Source organism: Neofelis nebulosa, chromosome 11 (genome assembly GCF_028018385.1).
Source record: "Neofelis nebulosa isolate mNeoNeb1 chromosome 11, mNeoNeb1.pri, whole genome shotgun sequence".
Taxonomy (NCBI): Eukaryota; Metazoa; Chordata; class Mammalia; order Carnivora; family Felidae; genus Neofelis; species Neofelis nebulosa.
Genome location: NC_080792.1, coordinates 95384305 through 95406803, shown reverse-complemented (window position 1 = coordinate 95406803; position 22499 = coordinate 95384305). Strand labels below are relative to the sequence as shown.

At 44.6% G+C, this 22499-nt stretch overlaps 2 protein-coding genes across 5 annotated transcripts in view; both read right to left on the bottom strand.

Moving 5' to 3' along the window:
• ZNF84 (zinc finger protein 84) overlaps nucleotides 1-17454 on the bottom strand; it is a 62376-nt gene extending 44922 nt beyond the window's left edge. Inside the window, exon 1 of the mRNA XM_058691580.1 lies at nucleotides 17439-17454. The gene's annotated coding sequence lies outside the window, so the exon portion shown is untranslated. The remainder of the gene's footprint in view (nucleotides 1-17438) is intronic.
• On the bottom strand, nucleotides 5-17743 carry ZNF26 (zinc finger protein 26). Of its 4 annotated transcripts, XM_058691587.1 has the most exons (6): nucleotides 17604-17636; nucleotides 17439-17491; nucleotides 16426-16516; nucleotides 7023-7149; nucleotides 6662-6757; nucleotides 5-2000 (listed from the first exon to the last, which is right to left on the bottom strand). In XM_058691587.1, exons 4-6 carry the CDS (start codon nucleotides 7120-7122, stop codon nucleotides 649-651), a joined length of 1548 nt encoding a protein of 515 aa, XP_058547570.1. In that variant the 5' UTR covers nucleotides 7123-7149; nucleotides 16426-16516; nucleotides 17439-17491; nucleotides 17604-17636; the 3' UTR covers nucleotides 5-648. The 4 variants fall into 4 exon arrangements, with proteins under 4 accessions (XP_058547570.1, XP_058547566.1, XP_058547567.1 ...); XM_058691583.1 differs by lacking the exon at nucleotides 16426-16516 and having other exon boundaries at nucleotides 17604-17743; XM_058691584.1 differs by lacking the exon at nucleotides 16426-16516 and having other exon boundaries at nucleotides 5-1997; nucleotides 17604-17743.
• Between the last annotated feature and the right edge of the window lie 4756 nt (nucleotides 17744-22499).

Sequence of the window (22499 nt, the reverse complement as noted above, 5' to 3'; positions counted from 1 at the left end):
ATACTGATATTTAGCATTTAATATGGAGAATATCGGGGGGATGTTATTCCACAAGCTACCAAATATATGTCTAACAAGTTACGTTAAAAAATAAAATACCAAAAATTTTTAAAAATGCTATTCAGTGTTACTCAGGAAAGTCACACTAAATATCTCTCAACCCTCAGAATATGTTCCTTGCCATTTTCCTCCACCGCTTTATTTACATATCAAAATAAAAATCAACTTTATATTCCACCATGAAAAAATCTACCATTTATAATTGAGGTTTTCTTCAATCTAAAACATAGCTTCAAATCTGGAATGTGACTCTCCACATATAACATTTTCTATGGGACAATCCTTTTCCAATTTATTAAATTTAGAAGGTTTTAAATACAAATTCTCTGAATTTTATCTTCATAATGACACCACCGCATCTGATGTCACTGTTCCTCACTCCTTCAGTTCTTGTCTACAGAGACTTGTAGGACTTACTTCTCAAAGCTTTTGCCCATTCTTCCAAATATGACCGTCTCTCTCGGACTCAATCGGCAGGAGTGTATTTTTAGGACTTCCCGCTTGGTGCATCCCACCCATATTATCATTTAGTCTCCTGAGGATCAACTTCTATGAGAGAGTTTCTAACATCTACTTCACTTCAATTTCTCACTTGTGAGTTTTTCGATGTATACGAAGCCCTGAATTCCAACAGAAGGACTTCCCGCATTCGGAGCATTTCCACGGTTTCTCTCCTGTATGAACTCTCTGATGTTCACTGAGGGACGACTTCTGGGTGAAAGCCTTCCCACATTCACTACATTTAAAAGGTTTCTCTCCTGAATGAGTCTTCTGGTGTATCTGAAGTGAAGCCTTCCTAGGATAGGCTTTCTCACATTCGCTGCATTCGTAGGGCTTCTCTGTTGAGTGAGTCCTCTGGTGTATAATTAGCTGTGATTTCCCACAAAAGGCTCTCTCACAGAAACTACATTCATAGGGTCTCTCTCCTGTGTGTGTTCTCCTGTGTATAACGAGGTAGGATTTACTGCTGAAAGCCTTCCCACACTCACTGCACCCGTAGGGCTTCTCCCCTGCATGTGCTCTCAGATGCGCAGTGAGCTGCTCCTTCCTACCGAAGGCTTTCCCGCATTCACCGCACTGATAAGGATTATTTCCCGTGTGGATTCCCTGGTGAACAACAAGTTGTGTCTTCATATTGAAGGCTTTCCCACAATCACCGCACTGGTAAGGTTTCTCGCCTGTGTGCATCCTGATGTGAACCAGGAGGTAGGACTTGCTCCTAAAGGCTTTCCCACATTCGCTGCACTTATGGGGCTTCACTCCCGTGTGAGTCCTCTGGTGTACAACAAACGGGGACTTCAGACTAAAGGCTTTCCCACACTCGCCACATTCATAAGGTTTCACTCCTGTGTGGCTTCTCTGGTGTAAAATGAGCTGTGATTTCCAGCTATAGGCTTTCCCACAATCACTGCAGCCGTAAGGTTTCCCTCCCGTGTGAATTTCCTGATGGACGATGAGCTGTGACCTGAAAGAGAAAACTTTCCCGCACTCGCTGCAGGAGTAGGGCTTCTCTCCCGTGTGGACTCTCTGGTGAGCATTGAGGTTTGACTTCGCACTGAACGCCCTTTCACATTTCGTGCATTCGTAAGGCCTCTCTCCCGTATGAATTCTCAGATGGACGATCAGCTGTGATTTACAACGAAAAGCTTTCCCACATTCGTTACACACACAGTTTTTTTCTATACTGTGAGCTCTTTGATGCTTAAGAAAATATGATTCTTCGTATCCATGAAACTTATCAGGATTTTTTCTCAGACAGTTTCTGGTTGAACCTGAGTTTTGTGTCAAACTTCTTCCATGTGTGTTATACTTATGGATTCTCTGTCTTGAAGAAACATGGGTTCTGCTCAGATTAAGTTTTCCAAATGCACTACAAGCATAAGTTCTCTCAACATTTTCAAGCTCATCTGGATTTTTCTGGTACCATTCTTTCCAATCTTCTAAGAAAAAAATACATATATACATTTTTAATCATCACATGTAGCTGATATCAAATTAGTTTTAAAACTGCCACGTAATGAGTCTTTTTTTGATAACAGACCTCAGACACTGGTTCGAAAGAAATACTGGCCAAGTGTACATGCCTTCTTTCTGAGCTGGGGAGCACGAGGAACGACGTCAAACCAAGCCCATTACGGAAATACGGGTGGCAAATTAGCAGTGATTAAAAATGGTTTTATAAGTTTATTTGTTTTGAGAGAGAGAGAGAGAGAGAGAACATGAGCAGGTGAGCAGGGGAGGGGCAGAGAGAGGGAAAAGAATCCCAAGCAGGCTCTGCACTGTCAGTGCAGAGCCCAACGTGGGGCTCAAATTCATGAACCTCGAGATCACGACCTGAGCCAAAACCAAGGGTCAGACACTTAACCGACTGAGCCACCCAGGTGCCCCCAAAATGGCTTTTAAAACAGAGGCTTACAAAGCTTAGCCTGCACTTAGGAGCCAACGTCATTTATCTGATATCGAAATGTCATTATTACAGATGCTTATTACTCAAAAAGTGAACTGAGACAATACAGAGTAACTAGGGTATAATATTCAGACAGGTACAACGAGACACTAAAAGACTGAGTTAGCAGGGCTCCTGAGTGGCTGAGTGTCCAGCTTGGGCCCAGGTCATGATCTCACAGTTCATGAGTTGGAGCCCTGTGTCAGACTCTCTGCTGTCGGCGCAGAGCCCATTTCAGATCCTCTGTCCCCCTCTCTTCCTGCCCCTCCCCCACTCACACTCTCTCTTTCAAAAATAAATATTTAGAAAAAGTGAAAATTAAAAAAAAATAGAAGATTGAGTTAGCCACACGAAAATTAAAGCAAGAGCATTTCAAACCGAAGGAAAAGCACATACAAAGTTCTTGAGAAGGGAACCTGCTTGGCACAGTTAAGGAACAGAAAAAATGGGGCACCTGGCTGGCTCACTCAGTAGAGCATGAGACTCTTGATCTCAGGGTTGTGAGTTCAAGCCCCATGTTGCATGTGCTTACTTTAAATAAAAATTAAAAAAAAAAAAAAAAAAGGAAATAGAAAAAGGTCAGGATAGTCAAAGCCCACTGAATGAATAGAGTGAGGCAGGAACCAAACAGGCAAGGCCATGACAAAAAGTTTTCATCTTACCAAGGGGTTTTAATCAGAGAACATCTTGATTCGTGTTCTGCTTTTAAGTATATGTATCTATGAGAGACAGAGAGAGAGTGTGCGTGTGGGGGAGCGACAGAGAAAGAGGGAGACACGGAATCCAAAGAAGGCTCTGAGCTGTCAGCACAGAGCCTGATGTGGGGCTCGAACCCACAAACCGTGAGATCATGACCTGAGCCGAAATCAAGAGTTGGATGCTTAACCGACTCGCCCCTGTTCTTCTTTTTTCTTTTTTTCCCAGAAAACATGTTTTGAAACATTTTTTGGGGGAGAGAGCATGTGTGAGAGCGGGGGAAGGGCAGAGGGGAGAGGATAGGGGAGAGAGCGGGAGAGAGAATCCTCCACATGACACAGGCCTCAATCTCATGACCCTGAGATCATGACCTCAGCTGAAATTACCAGTTGGACACTTAACTGACTGAGCTACCCAGGCCCTCCTTTCATGTCATGCTTTTAAAAGATATTTGGTTGTTAAATAAAAATGAAGAGAAGGGCTGACAGACCAACGAGAAAGCCGCTGTAGTAAGGCAGGAAGACGTTGATAGTGGCTCAGACTGAACTCTGGAGCTGAGCAAATGTGGAACATACACGGAGACAGAACCAAGAAAACCTACCAAAGGACTAGATGAAGGAGAAGCTGAGAAGGGGACGCTTTACTAACTCCAGATTGTAGGCTTGAGAAACGGGGTGCTGCCCTTGCAGAGGGAAAACACTGAGAGACCCATGTTTGGAGGAAAAACGAAGGACTTTGTTTTGAATCTTACTACACTTACGATCCCAGTCAAATATCCAAATGAAGACAGTAAGCAGGCACACAGACCACAGGTCAGTGCTCAGTGAAGAGGGGGCTGATCTCCATGCTGTGATGGACAGGACCCCCCAGGGCAGGGGTACCAAAACAGCCCTGGAGCGGATGACACTGAAGGCCGCACAGCAATGAGGCCCAATCACGCCATGGTGAGTGTGAGGTCCACACAGGGCGCCTGGAAAGAAGTGGCAGGTGTGGGTCGAGCACTCATCGGGGTACAGCCTCATCATCCCACGACAGCTTCACACCGTGGAATCATCAGGAGCTCTCCTGCTTCCTGAGGACCTCCTGATAAACCCTCTCTCCCTGTTCACGTGGAAACCATTTGGAGTATGGTTTGTACCTCAAAGCGGGCCCACTAAACTCAAGAATCGGGGGATGGGGTGATAATACCAAGACCAATGGCTAGAAAAGAGGACTTCTCAGGCTTGAAGACACGTCCGGACAATTTTTGGTTGTTGTTACTGGCTTAACAGAATTAGGCAGGGAAAAAAAAAAAAAAACTAACCGGAAACTTGTGAAGTTTTGAAGGGAACCTGAGCCTGATCTGATAACAGCCTATGATTTTTTAGCCCTAAATACCCCCAAATCTGCACCGACAGACACGGGCCATTCTCCCAAGCCTTATCTCACCAGGGGCTGCACAGGACAAAAAGAGAAGACTGAACAGGGAAATTACACCAATGCCAGGGCAAGAAGTCCTCCTTGAACTTTTTCCCAAGGAGGAGAGTGTGCGACAGACCAGTGATGACTGCCATCCCTCATCCACCCCTCTGGAAAGAGAAGCTTTTACCATAGCTTCCAGTTCCTTCCCCACTACTGCATGTGTCTAGAACAGACCGTCGATCTTTTCACCCCATCACTTCAGATCGTGAGGCCACAGCCACACCTGTCTGCTGATACCACACACATCTCAAGAAATTCTGGACTTGGGACTGGACTCAGGTCCAGGATAAGAACATGTACCGCTCCCCGGAGAAGCGATGACCGTGTTTCATGTTCACATTCGCACATTTAAAGGCGTCCAGGTGGCAAGAAGGGCAGTGTGATGAAAACCCAGAGGCAGGACCCTAGCACACACTGTTCACTACACTCCCAACGGTACTGCCCTCCTCCCGAGCACCAGCCCTGACTGGGGAGGACAGGGTCCACGTGGTGCTCCACCAAGCTCTGCCACCCCGCCCCCGCCCCCCGGCTAGTTCAGACACTGGCGTGTCAACTGTAAGAAAACATGCTGGCAGGCTTTGAGAAAAATTCTGGGGACTGATGAAAGGGATTTTCTGGAAAAAAACAGGGCTTATCCAGTGACTGTGTCTTCATGTGATGCCCGGCATGAAGGTACCCACCTGGGCAGAAGAAAAGTATAACATCTGAGGGTGAGAAAAGGGACACACGTGGCACCTTGGTCCCTGACATCTCCGAGCTTCCGCACTGAGCCACTGTGGAGCTGCCATCCTGTGCCAGACAAGCGTCACTTGAAACTATAAATTCTTTAATGTTTACTCAGGTTGAATCTGGGATGTAAGACACTTGTGTATTTCTTCAAACTAGTGACAGGGACGTTTATGAAAATAACTACAGCAGGAACAGCTAAAGAAAAGACTAGAGTTCTCAAATATGGCTAAGAATCTGAGCTGTCCACGCCTGGGAAAATACTGATCCTGTCTGGGTGACAACTGAGGACATAGGAGCTATGGAGACACCACCAAAGGTTCAACTACTAGCAAAAACAGAAGCAGAACCGATATTAGCAAAGGAGAAGGGAGACGGGGCACCCAAGGAGAGCCTGCAGAGCCGGGTCGTGGTAGCTCAAGTACAACAGCAGCAGTAATCAAAGTGAGGAAGGCACAGGGGAAGCGTTCTTTCCCAGTTCTGCTGCTGAGAATGAGTGAGGAAGCCCGGCTCTCTTATGAGCATTTATAGCCAGGAAGAGAGGGCGGGAGAAAGAGGACAAGGATGTCCACAGGATGCTACAACACGGGGGAAAGAAAGCTTAAATCCTCAGAGTGCAAGAGACTTTCAGTCGTTACAATATTGGCAGGAAAGAACAGGTAAATTTGGGAAACTCTGTATGACTCCGAAGGGAAGAGTAAGGAGCCAGGAAATGTAAGGTGACAAAATCACTTAATGACACAGGTGAGTCCGTGGTAGGTTTTGGAATCCTTTTAAGAAAAGTGCCCAAGAAAGCAACAGTTGTAATTTCAAGGTGACCAGTTTGAGAAAAGGAAGCACTGAAATAACACAACACAATGATGCTGAGCAAAGGACGAAAAGACTGAGGGCTTCATCTGTGGAAGGAAGAGAGGAAGTACACATAAGGAGAGCAGAGGGCATGAAGTCACACAAAAGGAGAGGAGAGAGGACTGTTCAGAGGCTGGGATGGCTGAGGCGGCCCTGGACCATGGGGGGAAGGAAACTAACCCAGAAAGCATCTGAGCAGAGTGCAGATAGGAAGGGTGTGCCTGCCCCTCAGAGCTAAGAGACAAAAACCCACACGTGGACAGAGCGATGGTCCCTTCCTTTCCTGAGGAGCTGGCTTGTGGGCCCATCCCGAGTGCCCCCCATGGTTCAAGGGCTTCAAAGGAAAGTTTCTGCACAACACGGCCTAAGTGCAAGCTGTGCTTCACACCCCCACCCACATCTTCCTGGTTCCCACTCACCCACCTGGACAGCTCTGACGGGAAACTTTGGCATTTATTATCCATGGCTCCTCTCCTTGCTCCAACTTGAAGATTAAATCAGGTTTGGTACCATGATACCCTGTTGATGGAAAATCACAGAGGATGTGGGCCGAGCTGCTAGGAACTCAGGGGTCTGGAACTACAAGGTGAAACTGCTCACTTGCACTTGGGGGGAAGATTACAATTAGGAGATGAGGGCCAAATAGGGACTAGGAGCCTGTGACCTCCAAAGTTCAAGTCCATAATCATTAAGTACTTTAGAGACCTCAGGGTAGATAAAGAAAAGAAAAAAGGATGGCAATTTATAATTCGTGATCGGAGTTCAACAAAGAAGCTGCACTTACCCACAGACACCAGGTGGCTATAGTTCTCCAGTATCACATCCCTGTACAGGTACTTCTGCGCAGAGTCCAGTAACTGCCACTCATCCCAGGTGAACTCCATAGATATATCCTTGAATGACAACAACCCCTGTAATAATATACATCCCATTCAATCGGATGCCACTGCATTAGGTGATGTGGACAGATGTACAGGAGCTGGGAAAGGAGAAATGTTCCTCCATAGACTGACTGCCTCCTGTGCCCAGTTCAGCACAGGCTTTTAGAATAAAACCAAACCAAAACAAAAAAATTTTTGAGCTTCCATGTTCAAAATACTGTTTTTGATCCTGAAAATATCAGGATGAACACAACCAGCTTCCGCCTTCAAGAAGCTTTCAGTCTTGTAGAGGGAAATAAACATCTATACATGCATATGAAACAGGTGTTTCAAATCTTTGATAAAAAAAATTATCCAGGATACATTTTGCCCAGGAATGGAGAGAACAATTCTAAACACATGGGAAGGGCTACCCTCCAAAGTAGCTGTCATCTTCACAGCTACTCAACCCATCTTGAGTCTCAGAGGGAGTGAGAGCCTGGCACCATAAAAAAAATTAAATAAATAAATACATAAACACATAAATTAAAAAACAAGGGGCCCAGCAGCACGTGGGTGGCTCCATTGGTTAAGCATCCAACTTCAGCGGCTCAGGTCGTGATTTCACAGTTTGTGAGTTCGAGCCCCATGTCGCACTCTCTGCTGACCGCCCAGAGCCTGGATCCTGCTTCAGATTTGGTCTCCCTCTCTCTCTGCCCCTCCCCCATTCGTGCTCTGTCTCAAAAAAAAAAAAAAAATTAAAAATTTTTTTGATTAAAAAAAGAAGGGATCCATTACTGAGGCCAAGCAGGGTTCCCTCCAGCAGACTCTGGGCCTGGAGCTCGTGTTGCAGAGCTGAAGACGATGGAGAGCCACTGTGGGTGGGGGTGGGCTGGCAGTTCTGTGTGAGCCGTAAGCGCGAACTACCCAGTAGGCTCGTAATAAATCCTTTCATGGGACCAAAAAAGTACTGATCGTTCAACAAGCATTTATGAGTCACCGACAGTGCCAGGATTGTCCCAGGTGCTGGGGGCTCAGCAATGCACATTGGGTTTCTGTTCCTTCAGGGGGAGGTGACAGTAAACCTGTAACTACCCACCAAGCAGGTGGGGACGGTGCTCTGCCAAGACTCAAGCAGGGTAAGGGGACAGAGTTCAGGAAGCAGGCATAGGAAGATGGAGTGATCAGGGAGCCCTCCAGTGAGGCAACATTTGGCAGAAACCCAAGCGATGTAGGAAGGAATGTCAAGATTTCTGCAGGAAGAGCCCTCCAGGCTACATGAAAACTAAGACACAGTCCTGCATGGCTCAAAGGGAATGGGAAGGTCTTGGGGTTCCATTCCAAGAGAGGAGGGGCCGTCGGAAGGCCTCAGACAAGAGCAGAGTGATCTGACTCACACCTGACAGCATTCTTCCTGCCACGGAGGAGGGAGGGTCCTGGATCTGGGAGCGATGAAGGTGGCTGGTGCCAGAGTGAGAGCACTGGAGTTAATAAGCAGTGGTTGGGTTCTGGGCATCAAGTGAGAACAGAGCCAGATGACATCCTGGTGGGTATGACATGGCCAACAGAGAAGGGTGCTGAGGAGGACGGCAAGGACGCGGCCCTTTGACAAGGCGAGGATGCTTGAGGGAGAAGAAATGAGGGGAACGAGAGGCTGGAGAAGCAGCCGGACACAATTCCCTGAAGCAGGCCACTGGGGGAAGGGAGGGAAGGAAGAGGCAGTGTGGATGTCCACTGAGCCCAGTCAGAAGGAACTGGTCTGTGTTCAGGGATTTCAGTAAACCAGGAATCTGGTACATTGCACTCTGGGAATTCCTAAAGACGAGGATTCTGGAGCACTCTGCCAAGGCAGTGGAGAAGTGACACCCAAAGATTCCTGAACGTGATCCCCCTTGACAGGATCCCAACCCAACAGAGCTGCCTGCAGGAAGACCCTGCAGTGGGAAGAGACAGTGAATTCTGGGGGAAGTTGCAGAGGTGAGCGAGAGAGAATCGCTTCACAACATGGAAATACAGGGCGGGGCCCGTCTCAGGCTCCAAGCAACCGTGTTGGCGCTGGGCACGGACCACCTGACAACAGGAGCTTCTCTGGCCTCAGCACTGATCTTCCCAACCCAGGAGGAGCCTCCGCAGGAAGTGGGAGTAAAGAGATGAGCCCTCCCATCTCTCCTGCGCAGCCTAAGTCCAGCGAGTAGAGGAGGCGGGAAGAGAGCATAGACTGGACTCTCCAATATCTGAAAGTGACCAGAGCGTCACGAATGCTCGCCAACACAACCGCCGGAGCCAAGGACAGAGAGAGTTGACAGGCGTATCTGAGGTTGTGATGGAGAAAAATGAGGCCGCGACTTCCTGCATCCAGATCAAGCCCAGGCCACTCATCAAGCCAGCAACTTTATGACGGAGGAGAAACCAAAGCAACGCACACCAATGTGACTGTGTAAAAGCTACGGCAGGGGCCCAAGAGTGAACAGGGACCAAAATGGCTGAGTGTGGGCACAGGATGGAAGAAAAAAGGTGCAGAGCAGAGAGTGGAGGCAAGCCATGAGGCTTATTTTAAGCTTTTTACTATATTTTGAGCTTGATGAGAATAAAAATAAAATACAAAGAAACTATTTTAAAAAGCTTTTATTGGCCAAGCCTGGTCAAGAAACGCAGGAATTAAAAAAAAGAAGACTATTATGACCAGGACAGAGTCCATAACTCTCAGATTGTTAAATTCATGAGATTATTATACAGAGGCAATTCTACCATAATGTGACAGGTACGCTGCAAAAAATCATCACTATGCAAAGTCACACAGCAAACTCACGGGGATTATGGGGAGAATGGGGTTGGGGCACAACACCTTTGTCAGCAACACATAAAAATGAACACCAGGAACCTACCAAAACCAGAAGTTTTATGAAATATATAAAATATATAAAATGACATTTATGAAATATATAAAAATATTTCTTTTATTTAAGAAATATATAAAATGACAATATAGCACTTCACTTTGCAAGACCTGGTGTTTGGATGTCAGAGGGGCTGCAGCTCATCATAAAATAGTGGAAAGAGGCCTGTCTGAAGTCAGACAGAAAGTTCACGTTGTTCCCTACGGTACCAACTGTGCTGAATTCACGTTTCTAAAGCAAACATGGTGGCAGACCTAACTATATTTACAAATTTGTTCCAATAAATTTGAAAACTTAAGAAGCAAAAATCCTCTAAGAAAGTAAAAGTAATCTGTAAACTAACGTGGATTTAAGTAATTGTTTTAAAAAAGTAAAAGTAACCAAAATTGGCCCAGAAATAATTTAAAAAGCAAGCTTGACTAATCAATGGTCACAAAATAAGTAGTGGGACGCTGGCTGGCTCAGTCAGAAGAGCATGCGACTCTTGATCTGAGGGTTAGGAGTTCAAGCCCCATGTTGGGTACAGAGGTTACATTAAAATCTTTAAAAAAAAAAAATTAAAATAAATAAAAACCCAAATAAATAAGTAGCAATCAAAGGCATACCCTCTTGGGGCACCTGGGTGGCTCAGTTGGTTAAGTGTCCGGCTTCAGCCCAGGTCATGATCTCATGGTTTGTGGGTTCGAGCCCTGCATTGGGGTCTGTGCTGACAGCTCAGAGCCTAAAGCCTGCTTCGGATTCTCTATCTCCCTCTCTCTCTGTCCTTCTCCTGCTCGCATTCTGTCTCTCTCAAAAAATAAAAAATAAAACACACTAAAAAAATAAAACAAAAAAAACCCCCAAAAAACCCCACAAAGGTATACCCTCTCCAGAAAGGCAATGGACCCACACTACATTTAAGTTCTACCAACATGGAAAGAACATAAAATTCCCAAAATGTCTAACTGATGTTGAGCCAGGAAACCATGGGATGCCCACACAGTATATCACACAAACTTACACAAAACCCCACAGACAAAACCAGGCAAGTACAGCACAGACTGTAGTGTTAACTCATTTATTATTAACTCTGATCAAAATATCTGGATAAAAATACTAGTAAAGTAACAAGGCCTGTACACACACACATAGCACTAGGACGAGGAAATTTATCCAAAAAATTAAGGGACAATCCAAAATTAACAAAAAACCCACAAAAATCTATCAGTGAAGTCACACTAGTATATTCATGGAGAACAGCCAACCAATCATTTTAATAGATGAAACAAAGTAATGTAGTAGAATTCAACACTTAAAATTCAGAATTCAGCTAAAAGTAGAAAGGAATTTTACTCTTTGACACATAACCCCAGACACTTAGAATTCCAATTACATTAAGTTTAAAAAAAAAAAAAAAAAAAAGGCAAGATTTACGGTGTAACAGAAAAAAACGAAGTGGCCCCTGGCGGGTGGGGCAGTGGTGATAGGAAACACAACGGAACCTGCTAGGGGGTCGGAAATCTTTATTTTGATTTTGATTTGTCTTCAGTGTATGCTTCAGTCTTGTGATTTGTAAAAATATCTGGTCATTCAAATGTTCAAAACATATTTCTCACATGTATTTGGTCTTCATCCAAGGGTTCCTGGCTCACAGCTCCTAAAACCCTTGGAAATTCCCTGATAAGTGTGATTAAGGTATCTTTTGTTATGTTAATGAGGCAACTTTAGGAAACCCTTAGGTAACCTACAGTTGGGCAGCTGGTTGATGGGAGAGTGCCCCCCCACTTCTGCCCAGGCTCCAAGGAGGGGAGAAGGGCTAGAGGTTGAATCACCAGCAGTCAATGATTTAATCAATCACACCGATGCAGCAAAGCCTCCCTAAAAACCAAAAGGCCTGGATTCGGAGAGCTTCCAGATTGAAGACGTGGAGAGGGGAGACTGGCACACCTGGGAGGGCGCGGAGGCTCCAAGCCCTTTCCCCATGTGCGCTTCTAACTCTGGCTGTTGATTTGGTGTTCTTTACCATATCCTTTAATAGACGGGTGAATGTAAATTAAGTGTTTCCCTGAGTTCTGTGAGCTATTCCGGCAAATTAACTGAACCTAAGGAGCAAGTCTTTGAAACTTCCCATCTGTAACCCTGGTAACAACAGCCTGGGCCTTGAAACCTGTGGCTGAGCTTGGGGGAAGAAGGGCAGTCTGGTGGGACTGAGCCCTCAGCTTGTGAAATCTAGTGCCATCTCTGGGCAGACAGTGCTGGAATTAAGTTGAATTCTCAGACAACCTGCTGGTGTCCGAGAGTTGCTTGCTGTTGTATGTAGGGGAACTGCACCCCCACCCCTCTCGTTGGAATTGGGTCCAGAAACCTAAAAGAATATAAACAGTCTATTTAAGATTTATGCATTTTACTATCATTAAGTTAGAACTCAATTAAAGAAAAAAAATGTCAAAAGTCACATAGAGATAAATATGTATAAAACCATTACAGACACAACTATAAATATATTTTTTAATGGAAAAAAACAGAAATAATGTTATATAGAGTGAAACCCATTTAAATAATAACCCACACAAATAAACCAAATGTTTTAAGGATATAAACAGCTATACACAAAGGTATGTACACAGATCTAGAAGAATATACACCAAATTGATTACCTCTAAGGAGAGAAAGGGGAAGTAGGATGGGAAGATGATTATAAGAAGCTGAATTGTGCATTTTTTTTTTAATTTTTAAAAATATGTTTACTTATTTTTGAGAGAGAGGGAAAGAGCGCGTGCGAGAATGCAGAGAGAGCAGGAGACACAGAATCTGAAGCAGGGTCCAGGCTCTGAGCCGTCAGCACAGAGCCCGACGTGGGGCTCGAACCCATGGACCGCGAGATCATGACCTGAGCCGAAGTCGGACGCTCAACCGACTGAGCCACCCAGGCGCCCTGTGACTGCACTGTGTTTTAAGAGAATGTAGAAGTACCAAATTTGTCACCAAAAATTAATGATAGGAACATCCACACACGTGCAGAGTTGTTCACTGTTTCAAAGTCTGTAAGAGCAACACGCTCAACAACCTAAATTTCCATCAATAAGAGAATAGCTAAATGAGAATATGGTACGTCCATTCCATAGTGACGTTTTTTCAAATTGGAATATAATTATACACAGTATGATGCAATTCATATAGAAACAAAACTTTTCAAATGTTGAATTAAGCACACCTGACATTCCACCCCATCACCCATAAAAATCATAATTTTAATCAATTATTCTTAAAAATTTAAACATACTTGTCTCTCAAAAGAATAAAGAAACACAACAATCTATATGTATTGCCATAAAGAATTCGAAAACAAATGTAGGGGAAATGGCAAACTGCACCATTTACAGAAGAGAAGAAAAACATAAAACCACGTTTCCAGTAGAAAAGGTCTGGGGGCACCTGGGTGGCTCAGTCAGTCGAGTGTCCAACTTTGGCTCAGGTCATGATCTCATGCTTCGGGAGTTCGAGCCCCAATTCGGGCTCACTGCTGTCTTTGGATCCTCTGTCTCCCTCTCTGCACCTCCCCTACTCATGCGTTCTCTCTCTCTCTCCCTCTCTCTCTCTCTCTCAAAAATAAAAAAAGCATTAAAAAAAAAAAAAAAGGAAAGGAAAGGAAAGGAAAAGTCTGGATGGGAAGCCCCCAATCTGACTACCTTTTATAAAGCTTTTTAAATTTTATTTTAGGTAGGCTCCACACCACTATGGGGCCTGACTCAACCCTGAGATCGGGCACCCGCTAGTGACTACCTCTTGACAGAAGAGGAAGCCAAAGGGGGTTTGGCTGTGTCTTACAATCCCATTTTCTAAAAGGATGCAATCAAAAATTGTTTAATATTAAAGAGGAAAAGCAATACTTTTAAGCTAGAATATATGTGTCAATAAAATAACAGGGAAGGGAAAGAAAGGAGAAAGAAGAAAAGGAAGAGGGAGGAGGGAAAGAAAGAAGGAAGAGAGGACTGGGGAAAAAAGATGAGGTGTGTAGGCAAGAGCTGGCTTTCAGAGGTGAAGTGATGCCACGAACTGGAACAAAGAGGGAGGGAGGAAAATGAGTGTGCGTGTGTACACATGCGTATATACACAGGCAAGGAAGAAAAGAGAAAATGACAGACTGAATATGGCAAATAGTTGACAATTCTGGGGCAAGGGTTTTTGTTTTTTTTATACAATACTGTACAGGAGTTTTTAATACTATTCTTGCAACTTCTCTACAGTTTGAAAATAATAACATAACATAAGGTAACATGAAATCTCCTAGGACTTTCCATCATGATCCTTCCCCTCACTTAAAGGGCCCTACACAATCTGGCCCCGGCTGATGCACCAACCCGATCCACTCCAGCCCGGGCTTGCTTTCCACCAGAGGCACCTGCCACTTGCTTGGAACGCAACCCCAGGCGGCAATGCTTCCTCCCCTGCTACACCCACTGTACTATGATCATGAAGTTATCACTCAGATTCTACTTATACGTTGCCTCGAGAGGAAGCCAATCTAAAGTAGCCACCCAGCCGCTCTCTTTCACACGCATGATATTCACAGCTGTTTTTGTCTGTTTATGACGCTCCTCTGGAATGTTTGACCATCTCCCACACCCTGCATGGGATCACGGACCCTGACAATCTTGTTCACCCCTACATGCCCTAGAAAATTACCTGGCGTAATAGTCAATAAATGTTTGTTAAGTTAAAACGTGCACTCAAAACAGGCAAATACTGTTCACGTTAAAATGTAAGGGGCAGGGGCGCCTGGGTGGCGCAGTCGGTTAAGCGTCCGACTTCAGCCAGGTCACGATCTCGCGGTCCATGAGTTCGAGCCCCGCGTCGGGCTCTGGGCTGATGGCTCGGAGCCTGGAGCCTGTTTCCGATTCTGTGTCTCCCTCTCTCTCTGCCCCTCCCCCGTTCATGCTGTCTCTCTCTGTCCCAAAAATAAATAAAAAACGTTGAAAAAAAAAAAAAAATTAAAATGTAAGGGGCAATAAGAGCACAAACTCTGAAAACACTGCTTTGTTTGAATCCCTGCCCTGCAACCCTGGTCCCCTTGTATCCTTTACCAGTTTGGTACCATGGACAGGTTTCCCAGTTTCCTTACCTGTAAAATGGAGACACACCTGCCTCACAGCGTCAGAAGTCTTTAATGATTTCATACAAAGTACCTACCCAACTGTGGTACCTACTACTATTCAATAGTTTTAGAGTCTTCATTTAAAAAAATAAAGAGGGGCGCCTGGGTGGCGCAGTCGGTTAAGCGTCCGACTTCAGCCAGGTCACGATCTCGCGGTCAGTGAGTTCGAGCCCCGCGTCAGGCTCTGGGCTGATGGCTCAGAGCCTGGAGCCTGTTTCCGATTCTGTGTCTCCCTCTCTCTCTGCCCCTCCCCCGTTCATGCTATGTCTCTCTCTGTCCCAAAAATAAATAAAAAACGTTGAAAAAAAAAATTTTAAATAAAAATAAAAAATAAAAATAAAAAAAAATAATAATAAAAAAATAAAGAGTCTTGGGGCGCCTGGGCGGCTCAGTCGGTTAAGCGTCCGACTTCGGCTCAGGTCATGATCTCACGGTCCGTGAGTTCGAGCCCCGCGACGGGCTCTGTGCTGACAGCTCGGAGCCTGGAGTCTGCTTCCGATTCTCTGTCTCCCTCTCTCTCTGCCCCTCCCCCGCTCATGCTCCGTCTCTGTCTCAGAAATAAATAATTTAAAAAAATAAAAAATAAAATAAAATAAAGAGTCTTAATTTAGTCTTGTTTACTTACTTATTCTTTATAAAGTATGAGTCCGTTCACTTATTTTACCTTTTTTTAGTTGCTATTGTAAACATGTTTTCTCTTACTGTATTTTCTATACGGTTATGGTTTTGTTTGTTTTTGTAAGAAAGAGCAAGAGAGCGTGCACATGACCAAGCAAGGGAGAGGGACGGGGGAGAGAGAATCTCAAGCAGGATCCATGCTCAATGCAGACCTGACTAGATCCCACAAACCCAGGAATGACCTGAGCTGAAATCAAGAATTGGACACTCCACCGACTGAGCCACCCGGGCGCTCCTATATAGTTACTGAGAATAAAAATATCCTAGGGGCGCCCGGGTGGCTCAGTCAGTTGAGCATCTGACTTTGGCTCAGGTTATAATCTGGAGGTTCATAGGTTTGAGCCCCACACCCGGTTCTGTGCTGGCAGCTCAAAAGCCCGGAACCTGCTTCAGATTCTGTGTCAACCTCTCTCTCTGCCCCTCCCCCGCTTGGGCTCTGTCTCTCTGTCTCTCAAAAATAAATAAACGTTTAAAAAAAAGAAGGATAAAAATATCCTGGGGATCCTGGGGCACCTGGCTGGCTTAGTCTTGATCTAAGAGTTGTGAGTTTGAGCCCTACATTGGGTGTAGACAGTACTTAAAAAAATAATAATAATAAATAAAGTAAAATATCCTTACTTTTAAGGTCAAGTGTATCACTCAGGCCACCTCAGTGAACTCCCTTCTTACTGGCACCCAAACTCTTGTCACACATGAAGTGTCACACCACCTAAGAAAGGTCTCTGCTGTCAGTAATTTGCCTTACGCTCCACTGTCCACGATCTTATGTGATCCACTTTACAACACTCCCACTACCTCTCAGGAAGTGACCATTCCAACGTTCTCTCTGGTAGGGAAAAACTGCTTAGGATTTATAAATATCCAAGTCCAAAAGATACCATTTGTCTCATGAAATACTGCTCTGAAGTATTCCATTTCACGGCTTTTATGAAGATCTCTTTTCTCAAATTTACAGGGAAACAGCCACTCTCCCAAACTTCCACCTCTCTTGCTCCCTGGCCCTTCTGCACTACAGTCCTTCCTGGTCTTTGCCACAAACGCTCCATTTGGCCCTTTGCAGGGCTCTGTGACATCATATCCTGAGCTCCAACTAACATAGGGACCTTTAATCCGGACATTTCCAATTGAGAACTCCCGCTCGAGCTACAGATTCAACTGTAGGCACCACATGTTCAACACCTACAAAGCTACACTCTTTTCCTGGATGTCGCTTATAACGTTCCCAAGACTGGAAGCATCACCACCCTGTCAAGAGGTCAGAAGTTCAGCAATCACTGTCAAGTCCCCTCTCGCTCCCTCCATCAATCACTTGGCTAGTCACCAGCCAGATCCACTGGCCCTCCCCAGCTCCAAAACTGCTCCCTCCTGCTCCCTTAACAAGGACCCTCATTTCCCCCAAAGTTCAGGGTCTGCAGCTGGCAATAAAGCATAACTTTCGAATGAGAGGACACCGGACACAAAATGCCAGAAAACAGGGAACGTTTCTAGAGACCAGAGACACGGGGAGAAGGGGGCGGGGAGGGGTGAAGCGCGGGAACACGCGAGTTCGGGCCCCGGTTGTGACCATAAGATGAACGTGCCCATCCTCAGTGCCGAGTCACCTTTTTAAAAACGAGAAAGTCCCTACTTACCCAACACGAAGCTGTCCGGAACCCGGCGGCCATCCCGTGCTGTTTCGTGCAGACTGCGGAGCAGAGAACCGAACCGTGAGGGTCTCCCTGCTGGTCTCACCCGCGCCCACCCAGGACGGACCTCCCGCCCCACAGAAGGTGGGTCCGCGGGCACCCGTCACCTACCCGTCCGAGGCCTCGGGCCCCGGGCAGAAGAAGTCGGAGAGGAGTTTGTACGGTGACGCGGCCCTGACACGGGAACCCCCGAGGCCGGCCTGGCTCCGACCACGCCCCAGACCGACCGTAGGGCTTAGCTGGCCAAGCTCCCGGTCTGCACAGGACGTGCCGGCCAGGGCTAAGTCTGTGCTTTCGCGGGGCCGGGGCCCCGGGAACTCGCAACTCCCCGGCCCGCTCCGGTCCACCAACACCGAGCCGGAAACAGCCCTGCAGGAGAGTACCCGACTACAGCTGCGGGTGCGGCGCAGCGGAAGTACGTCATGCGTCGATGCACCTGAAGGAACGGCCCCGAAGAAAACTACATCTCCCAGAATCCTCTGCGGAGGGTCCCTGTTCACTGGTCCGGCCTCCAGCCGAAGGCGGCTGTGCAGAGCGGACCAAGCCTGGTGGGTTAGTGTCGGTCCCCTCTGCGTTCCGGCCTCAGTGCAGGGACCGACTGGCTGAGGTCTGCTTTCAAACAAGACAGGGTTCAGATCCCAACGCGTAGCAGAGAAGGACACTTTGTAAGGCCACCAGCTGCCGTTCCCAGCGTTATAAAACAAGTCTTGAATAGCAGCGCACTGAATAACACAGTAACTCCATACAAGAGAAACTACAGTAGGTGAAAAGAAATAAATAGAAGGGCACCAAGAATAGACACGAATAGACTCCTGGTCCAAGATCAAACAATTATCTCATACCAATACAATAAAACTATAATGGGGCTCCTGGCTGGCTCCTGGTGGAGCAGGCGACTCTTGATCTCGGGGTTGTGAGTGCGAGCCCCACGTTGGGTATAGAGATCACTAAAAAAAAAATTTTTTTTAAACCCCCCAAAACTATGAATAGCATATTTTTAAGTTTATTTTACTTATTTTGAGAAAGAGAGCATGGGAAGGGCAGAGAGAGGGGGAGAGAGAATCCCGAGTCCGATGCAAGGCTCAAACTCACAAACTGAACTCATGACTTGAGCTGAAATCCAGAGTCCATAGCCTAACCGACTGAGCCACCTAAGTGCCCCTGAACAGCATAATTTTAAAAGGCCTTTCTGCCTGAAAATCTTTTTTTTTTTTTAAAGAAAAGCTTTCTATTCAACAAATATTTGAATGAAATAGGGAAATAAAGACAAAAATGTAGGCACATAATTATGAATAAGGAGACCTGGATTAGCAAGAGACTAAAGTCCCTATGGAAAGATCAGGGAAGACTGTAGGATTAGAGCCTGTGCATTTACATTTACTTACATGACATAAAATGGCAATCCAGATTGGAGGATTGGAGGCTAGCCTAAGAAAGGTTTTACGTGGTAAAAATTTACATCAATCAGAGAACTAGGCAGAGAATATATTTTTGAGACTTGCTAAAAATATAATCTGCTTGGCAGTTTTATGAGTCTATAACTGAGTGGCTCTGGATTCAGATAGAAAGGGAAGATTAAATTGGAGGTAAGTGGAATAAAGAAAAGAGCTCAGGACTTGTATTTCTATCAGTTTAGACTTTTTTGGTATGTTGAGTTTTGTCTTAATTGTTTTAATTTCAATCCTTGTAAATCTATTGAGACTAACTTTGTGGTCCAATATAGAACCTATCCAGGACAGTGTGCCATGTGCACATAAAGAAGCAGTCTTTAGATAGTGTTGTTAAAGAAAAATCAAACCAACTAAAATTTAAAGATCTAATGGCTTTATTAATCAATTCATGAATCAGGCAACATTCCATCTAACAGGTAGAGGGGAGCTTCAAATGGCTACAGAAAGGAAAAGGTTTTAAAAGGCAGGACAAAGAGGTCATAAACAAACAAAAAAGATTATTTTAGGTAAGGTCACCTTCATTTGAGGACAAAGGATGTTTAGTGTGGATTACCTCCTCTTCCTTTGGGGGATGAAAAGGGCTATGTGACAGATTATCTTATTGGTGCTGACCTATTAGGATTGCATTTCTAGGAAGTTGGGACTGTATTAGGTTAGGTATTACAAGTGCCCCCACTTTGGGCCTGTGGTTTTCTAATAGTGTGTTCTCTAGATGTCCGTTACTTTCCGTCTTTTAGTTCTTGCCAGTGTTGTCTGGTTGTTTGCCTTTACTTTTAATATATCCTTTGCTTTTTTTTGGCTTATTTACTTGTTCTTTCACCAGGTTTTTGAGACTTTAATTTGCCTTTTTGGTGTTGTTATAATTACTCAAGATCGTGAGATTTTCTGTCATTGCTGCTTTGTTTCTCCCATAAATGCTTACAGAATGTGGCTCTGTCTCCTTCTCTCTCTGCCTCTCCCCTGCTCACACTCTCTCTCAAAATAAATAAACTTTAAAAAGTGCTCTTATTTGTTTTTGTTGCCAAATTTGGAAACAATGGGCTCTTATTAGATATTGGATTGGTTGGGTTAATTTATATGGAATACACCTAGAATAATTATTTCTTCATTTTTGGAATTGTCTTTTACATCACCATTTCTTCTTCTTTTCTTTCCTCCTCCTCCTCCTTTTTAGGTAGGCTCCACGCCCAACATGACGGTTGAACTCAACAAGCCTGATTTCAAGAATCACGTGCTCCACAGACTGAGCCAGCCAGGCGCCCCCGTAATAGTTTCTTCTCAGTCTTAGCTTTTCTAGATCTTCCTATTACTGTGCTCTTGTAGAATATCTACTATCTAAGTCTATTCCCTTAAGGGACTCAGCAAAGAATGAGACAAATTTGTTTTTCTAAGATTTATAAGCTAGCTAGGACAGTAAGTATACACATGCAGTAGGTTGAATTTTGCGGGAAACAGACTTTATAATAAACAGGTGGTGTATTAGGGACTGCTCTCAGGAACGACCACCGTGCGGGAATAAGGGAAGCAGGACTGGACAGGGGTAAAGTTGAACAGTGATGCTTTCACAACAGAGGCCTCAACTGATTTCACAGAATCTCTGAAACTGGTTGTTCAGAGATGAAGAAAATTGGGATAAAGGGGTGGGGACTTTGTAACCTTATATTGACCAGTTTTTGGATATGGGCTGACCCCAAGGAGGTTACTCTTGGGGTGAGGCAGCTCCCTTCAGCTGAGGGCAGACACTTAAGTGACTGAGCCACACAGGCATCCCCATATCTGAGAGTTCTTACTTGACAGAAATTTTATGAGCATTTTAAATGTGAAAAAAACTGTAGCTATAACACAGTTCTTTTTTTTTTTTTCTAAGTTTACTTATTGTGAGAGAGAGAGAGAGAGAGGCAGAGAGAGAACCCCAACCGCGCTCTGCAATGTCAGTGCAGAGCCCAAACGGGGTTTGAACTCAGGAACCGTGAAATTACGACCTGAGCTGAAATCAAGAGTTGGACGCTTAACCGACTGAGCCACCCAGGCTCCCCTGTATGAGTAAATTCTTTAAAAATACACATTCCAGATTGAATTTCATTGAATGATTTTTCAGTATCCATTGAGATGATGATGCACGTTTCCCCCTTTAATCTTTAATAATTATATTACATTACTAATTACATTAGTTTATAAAGTCCTGCAATGCCTTCTACTTAGTTGTGATATGTATTTTTTTTAACATTTTATTTATTTTTGATAGAGACATACCACAAGTGGGGGGAGAGGCAGAGAGAGACGGAAACACAGAATCCAAAGCAGGCTCCAGGCTCTGAGCTGTCAGCAGAGTCCAACGTGGGGCTCGAACTCACGAGCTGTGAGATCATGACCTGAGCCAAGTCGGACACTCAACTGACTGAGCCACCCAGGCGCCCTGATATGTATTTTTAATATTGCTTGATTTCATTTGCTATTTTTTCATAATTTTCACAAAAATATCAGAACTGAGATTGCTTTATAGTTTTTTGGTTTTTTTTTTTTTAAACTTTGTCTCGTTATGGCATAAGTTTTTTGCTACCTTTGTGTTAAGAACTTCCCTTCTATCTAGATTTTTCTGGAAATTGGCAAGAACTATGTCCTTTGATAGTGTGGAGGATTCAGATTCACCCATTAAAACATCTGAGCCAGGAGCTGAAAGCTTTTTAACACTGGCTTTAGTTCTACATGGATATTATTTTAAAATAAATTAGTTACCTAACTATTCCTTTAAACATGTACTTCATTGTTTTCCACATTTATTAACATACTACAGAGAATTGAGTAAAATATTCTTTTACAAGTATTTAATTTTTTCAGTTTATTTATTTTTTAATTTTTTCTAATTTTTTTTTTAAATTTTATTTTTGGGAGAGAGAGAGAGAGGCAAAGAGAGAGGGAGACGCAAAATCCAAAGCAGGCTTCAGGCTCTGAGTCTCAGCAGAGCATGACTTGTGGCTTGAATCCATAAACCACGAGATCATGACCTGAGCTGAAGTCAGAAACTTAACCAACTGAGCCACCCAGACGTGCCTAGCTTATTTTAAGTAATCTCTATACCCAATGTGGGGCTTGAACTCAGGACCCCAAGATGAAGAGTGATACCCTCCTCCAACTGAGCCAGCTAGGCGCCCCTTAAATTTGTTTTTTATGGCTATTTCTATTTTCTCTTTACCAGCTGTTTTTGCTGTTCCTCCCCATTTTTTGGTAAAAATTTCTAGTATGATTTCATATTTTATTTTAAAAACGTGGCTTTTCAAGTTTTTGCCGTTTTAATTCCTTAACTTCTGTTTCAAAAAAAGTTTTTTTAATGTTTATTTATTTTTGAGAGAGATAGAGACCCAGTGCAAGTGAGGGAGGGGCAGAGAGAGAGGGAGACACAGAATCCAAAGCAGCTCCAGGCTCCGAGCTGTCAGCACAGAGCCCGCCACCGGGCTCGAACTCACGAACCGTGAGATCATAACCTGAGCCCCTAACTTCTGCTTTTATATTCGTTAATTTCTTCCTCTTTCCACAGTTAAAGTTTCTTTCTCCCTAA

Coding starts and splice junctions, on each gene's coding strand:
- ZNF26 (XM_058691583.1), bottom strand. CDS start 17,471: ATGGCCGCCGGGTTCCGGACAGCTTCGTGTTGG. Junction 7,150..17,438: donor TCCGGACAGCTTCGTGTTGG/GTAAGTAGGGAC, acceptor ATATTATTACAG/GGGTTGTTGTCATTCAAGGA. Junction 2,001..6,661: donor TTCCCGTCAGAGCTGTCCAG/GTGGGTGAGTGG, acceptor TTTTTTTCTTAG/AAGATTGGAAAGAATGGTAC.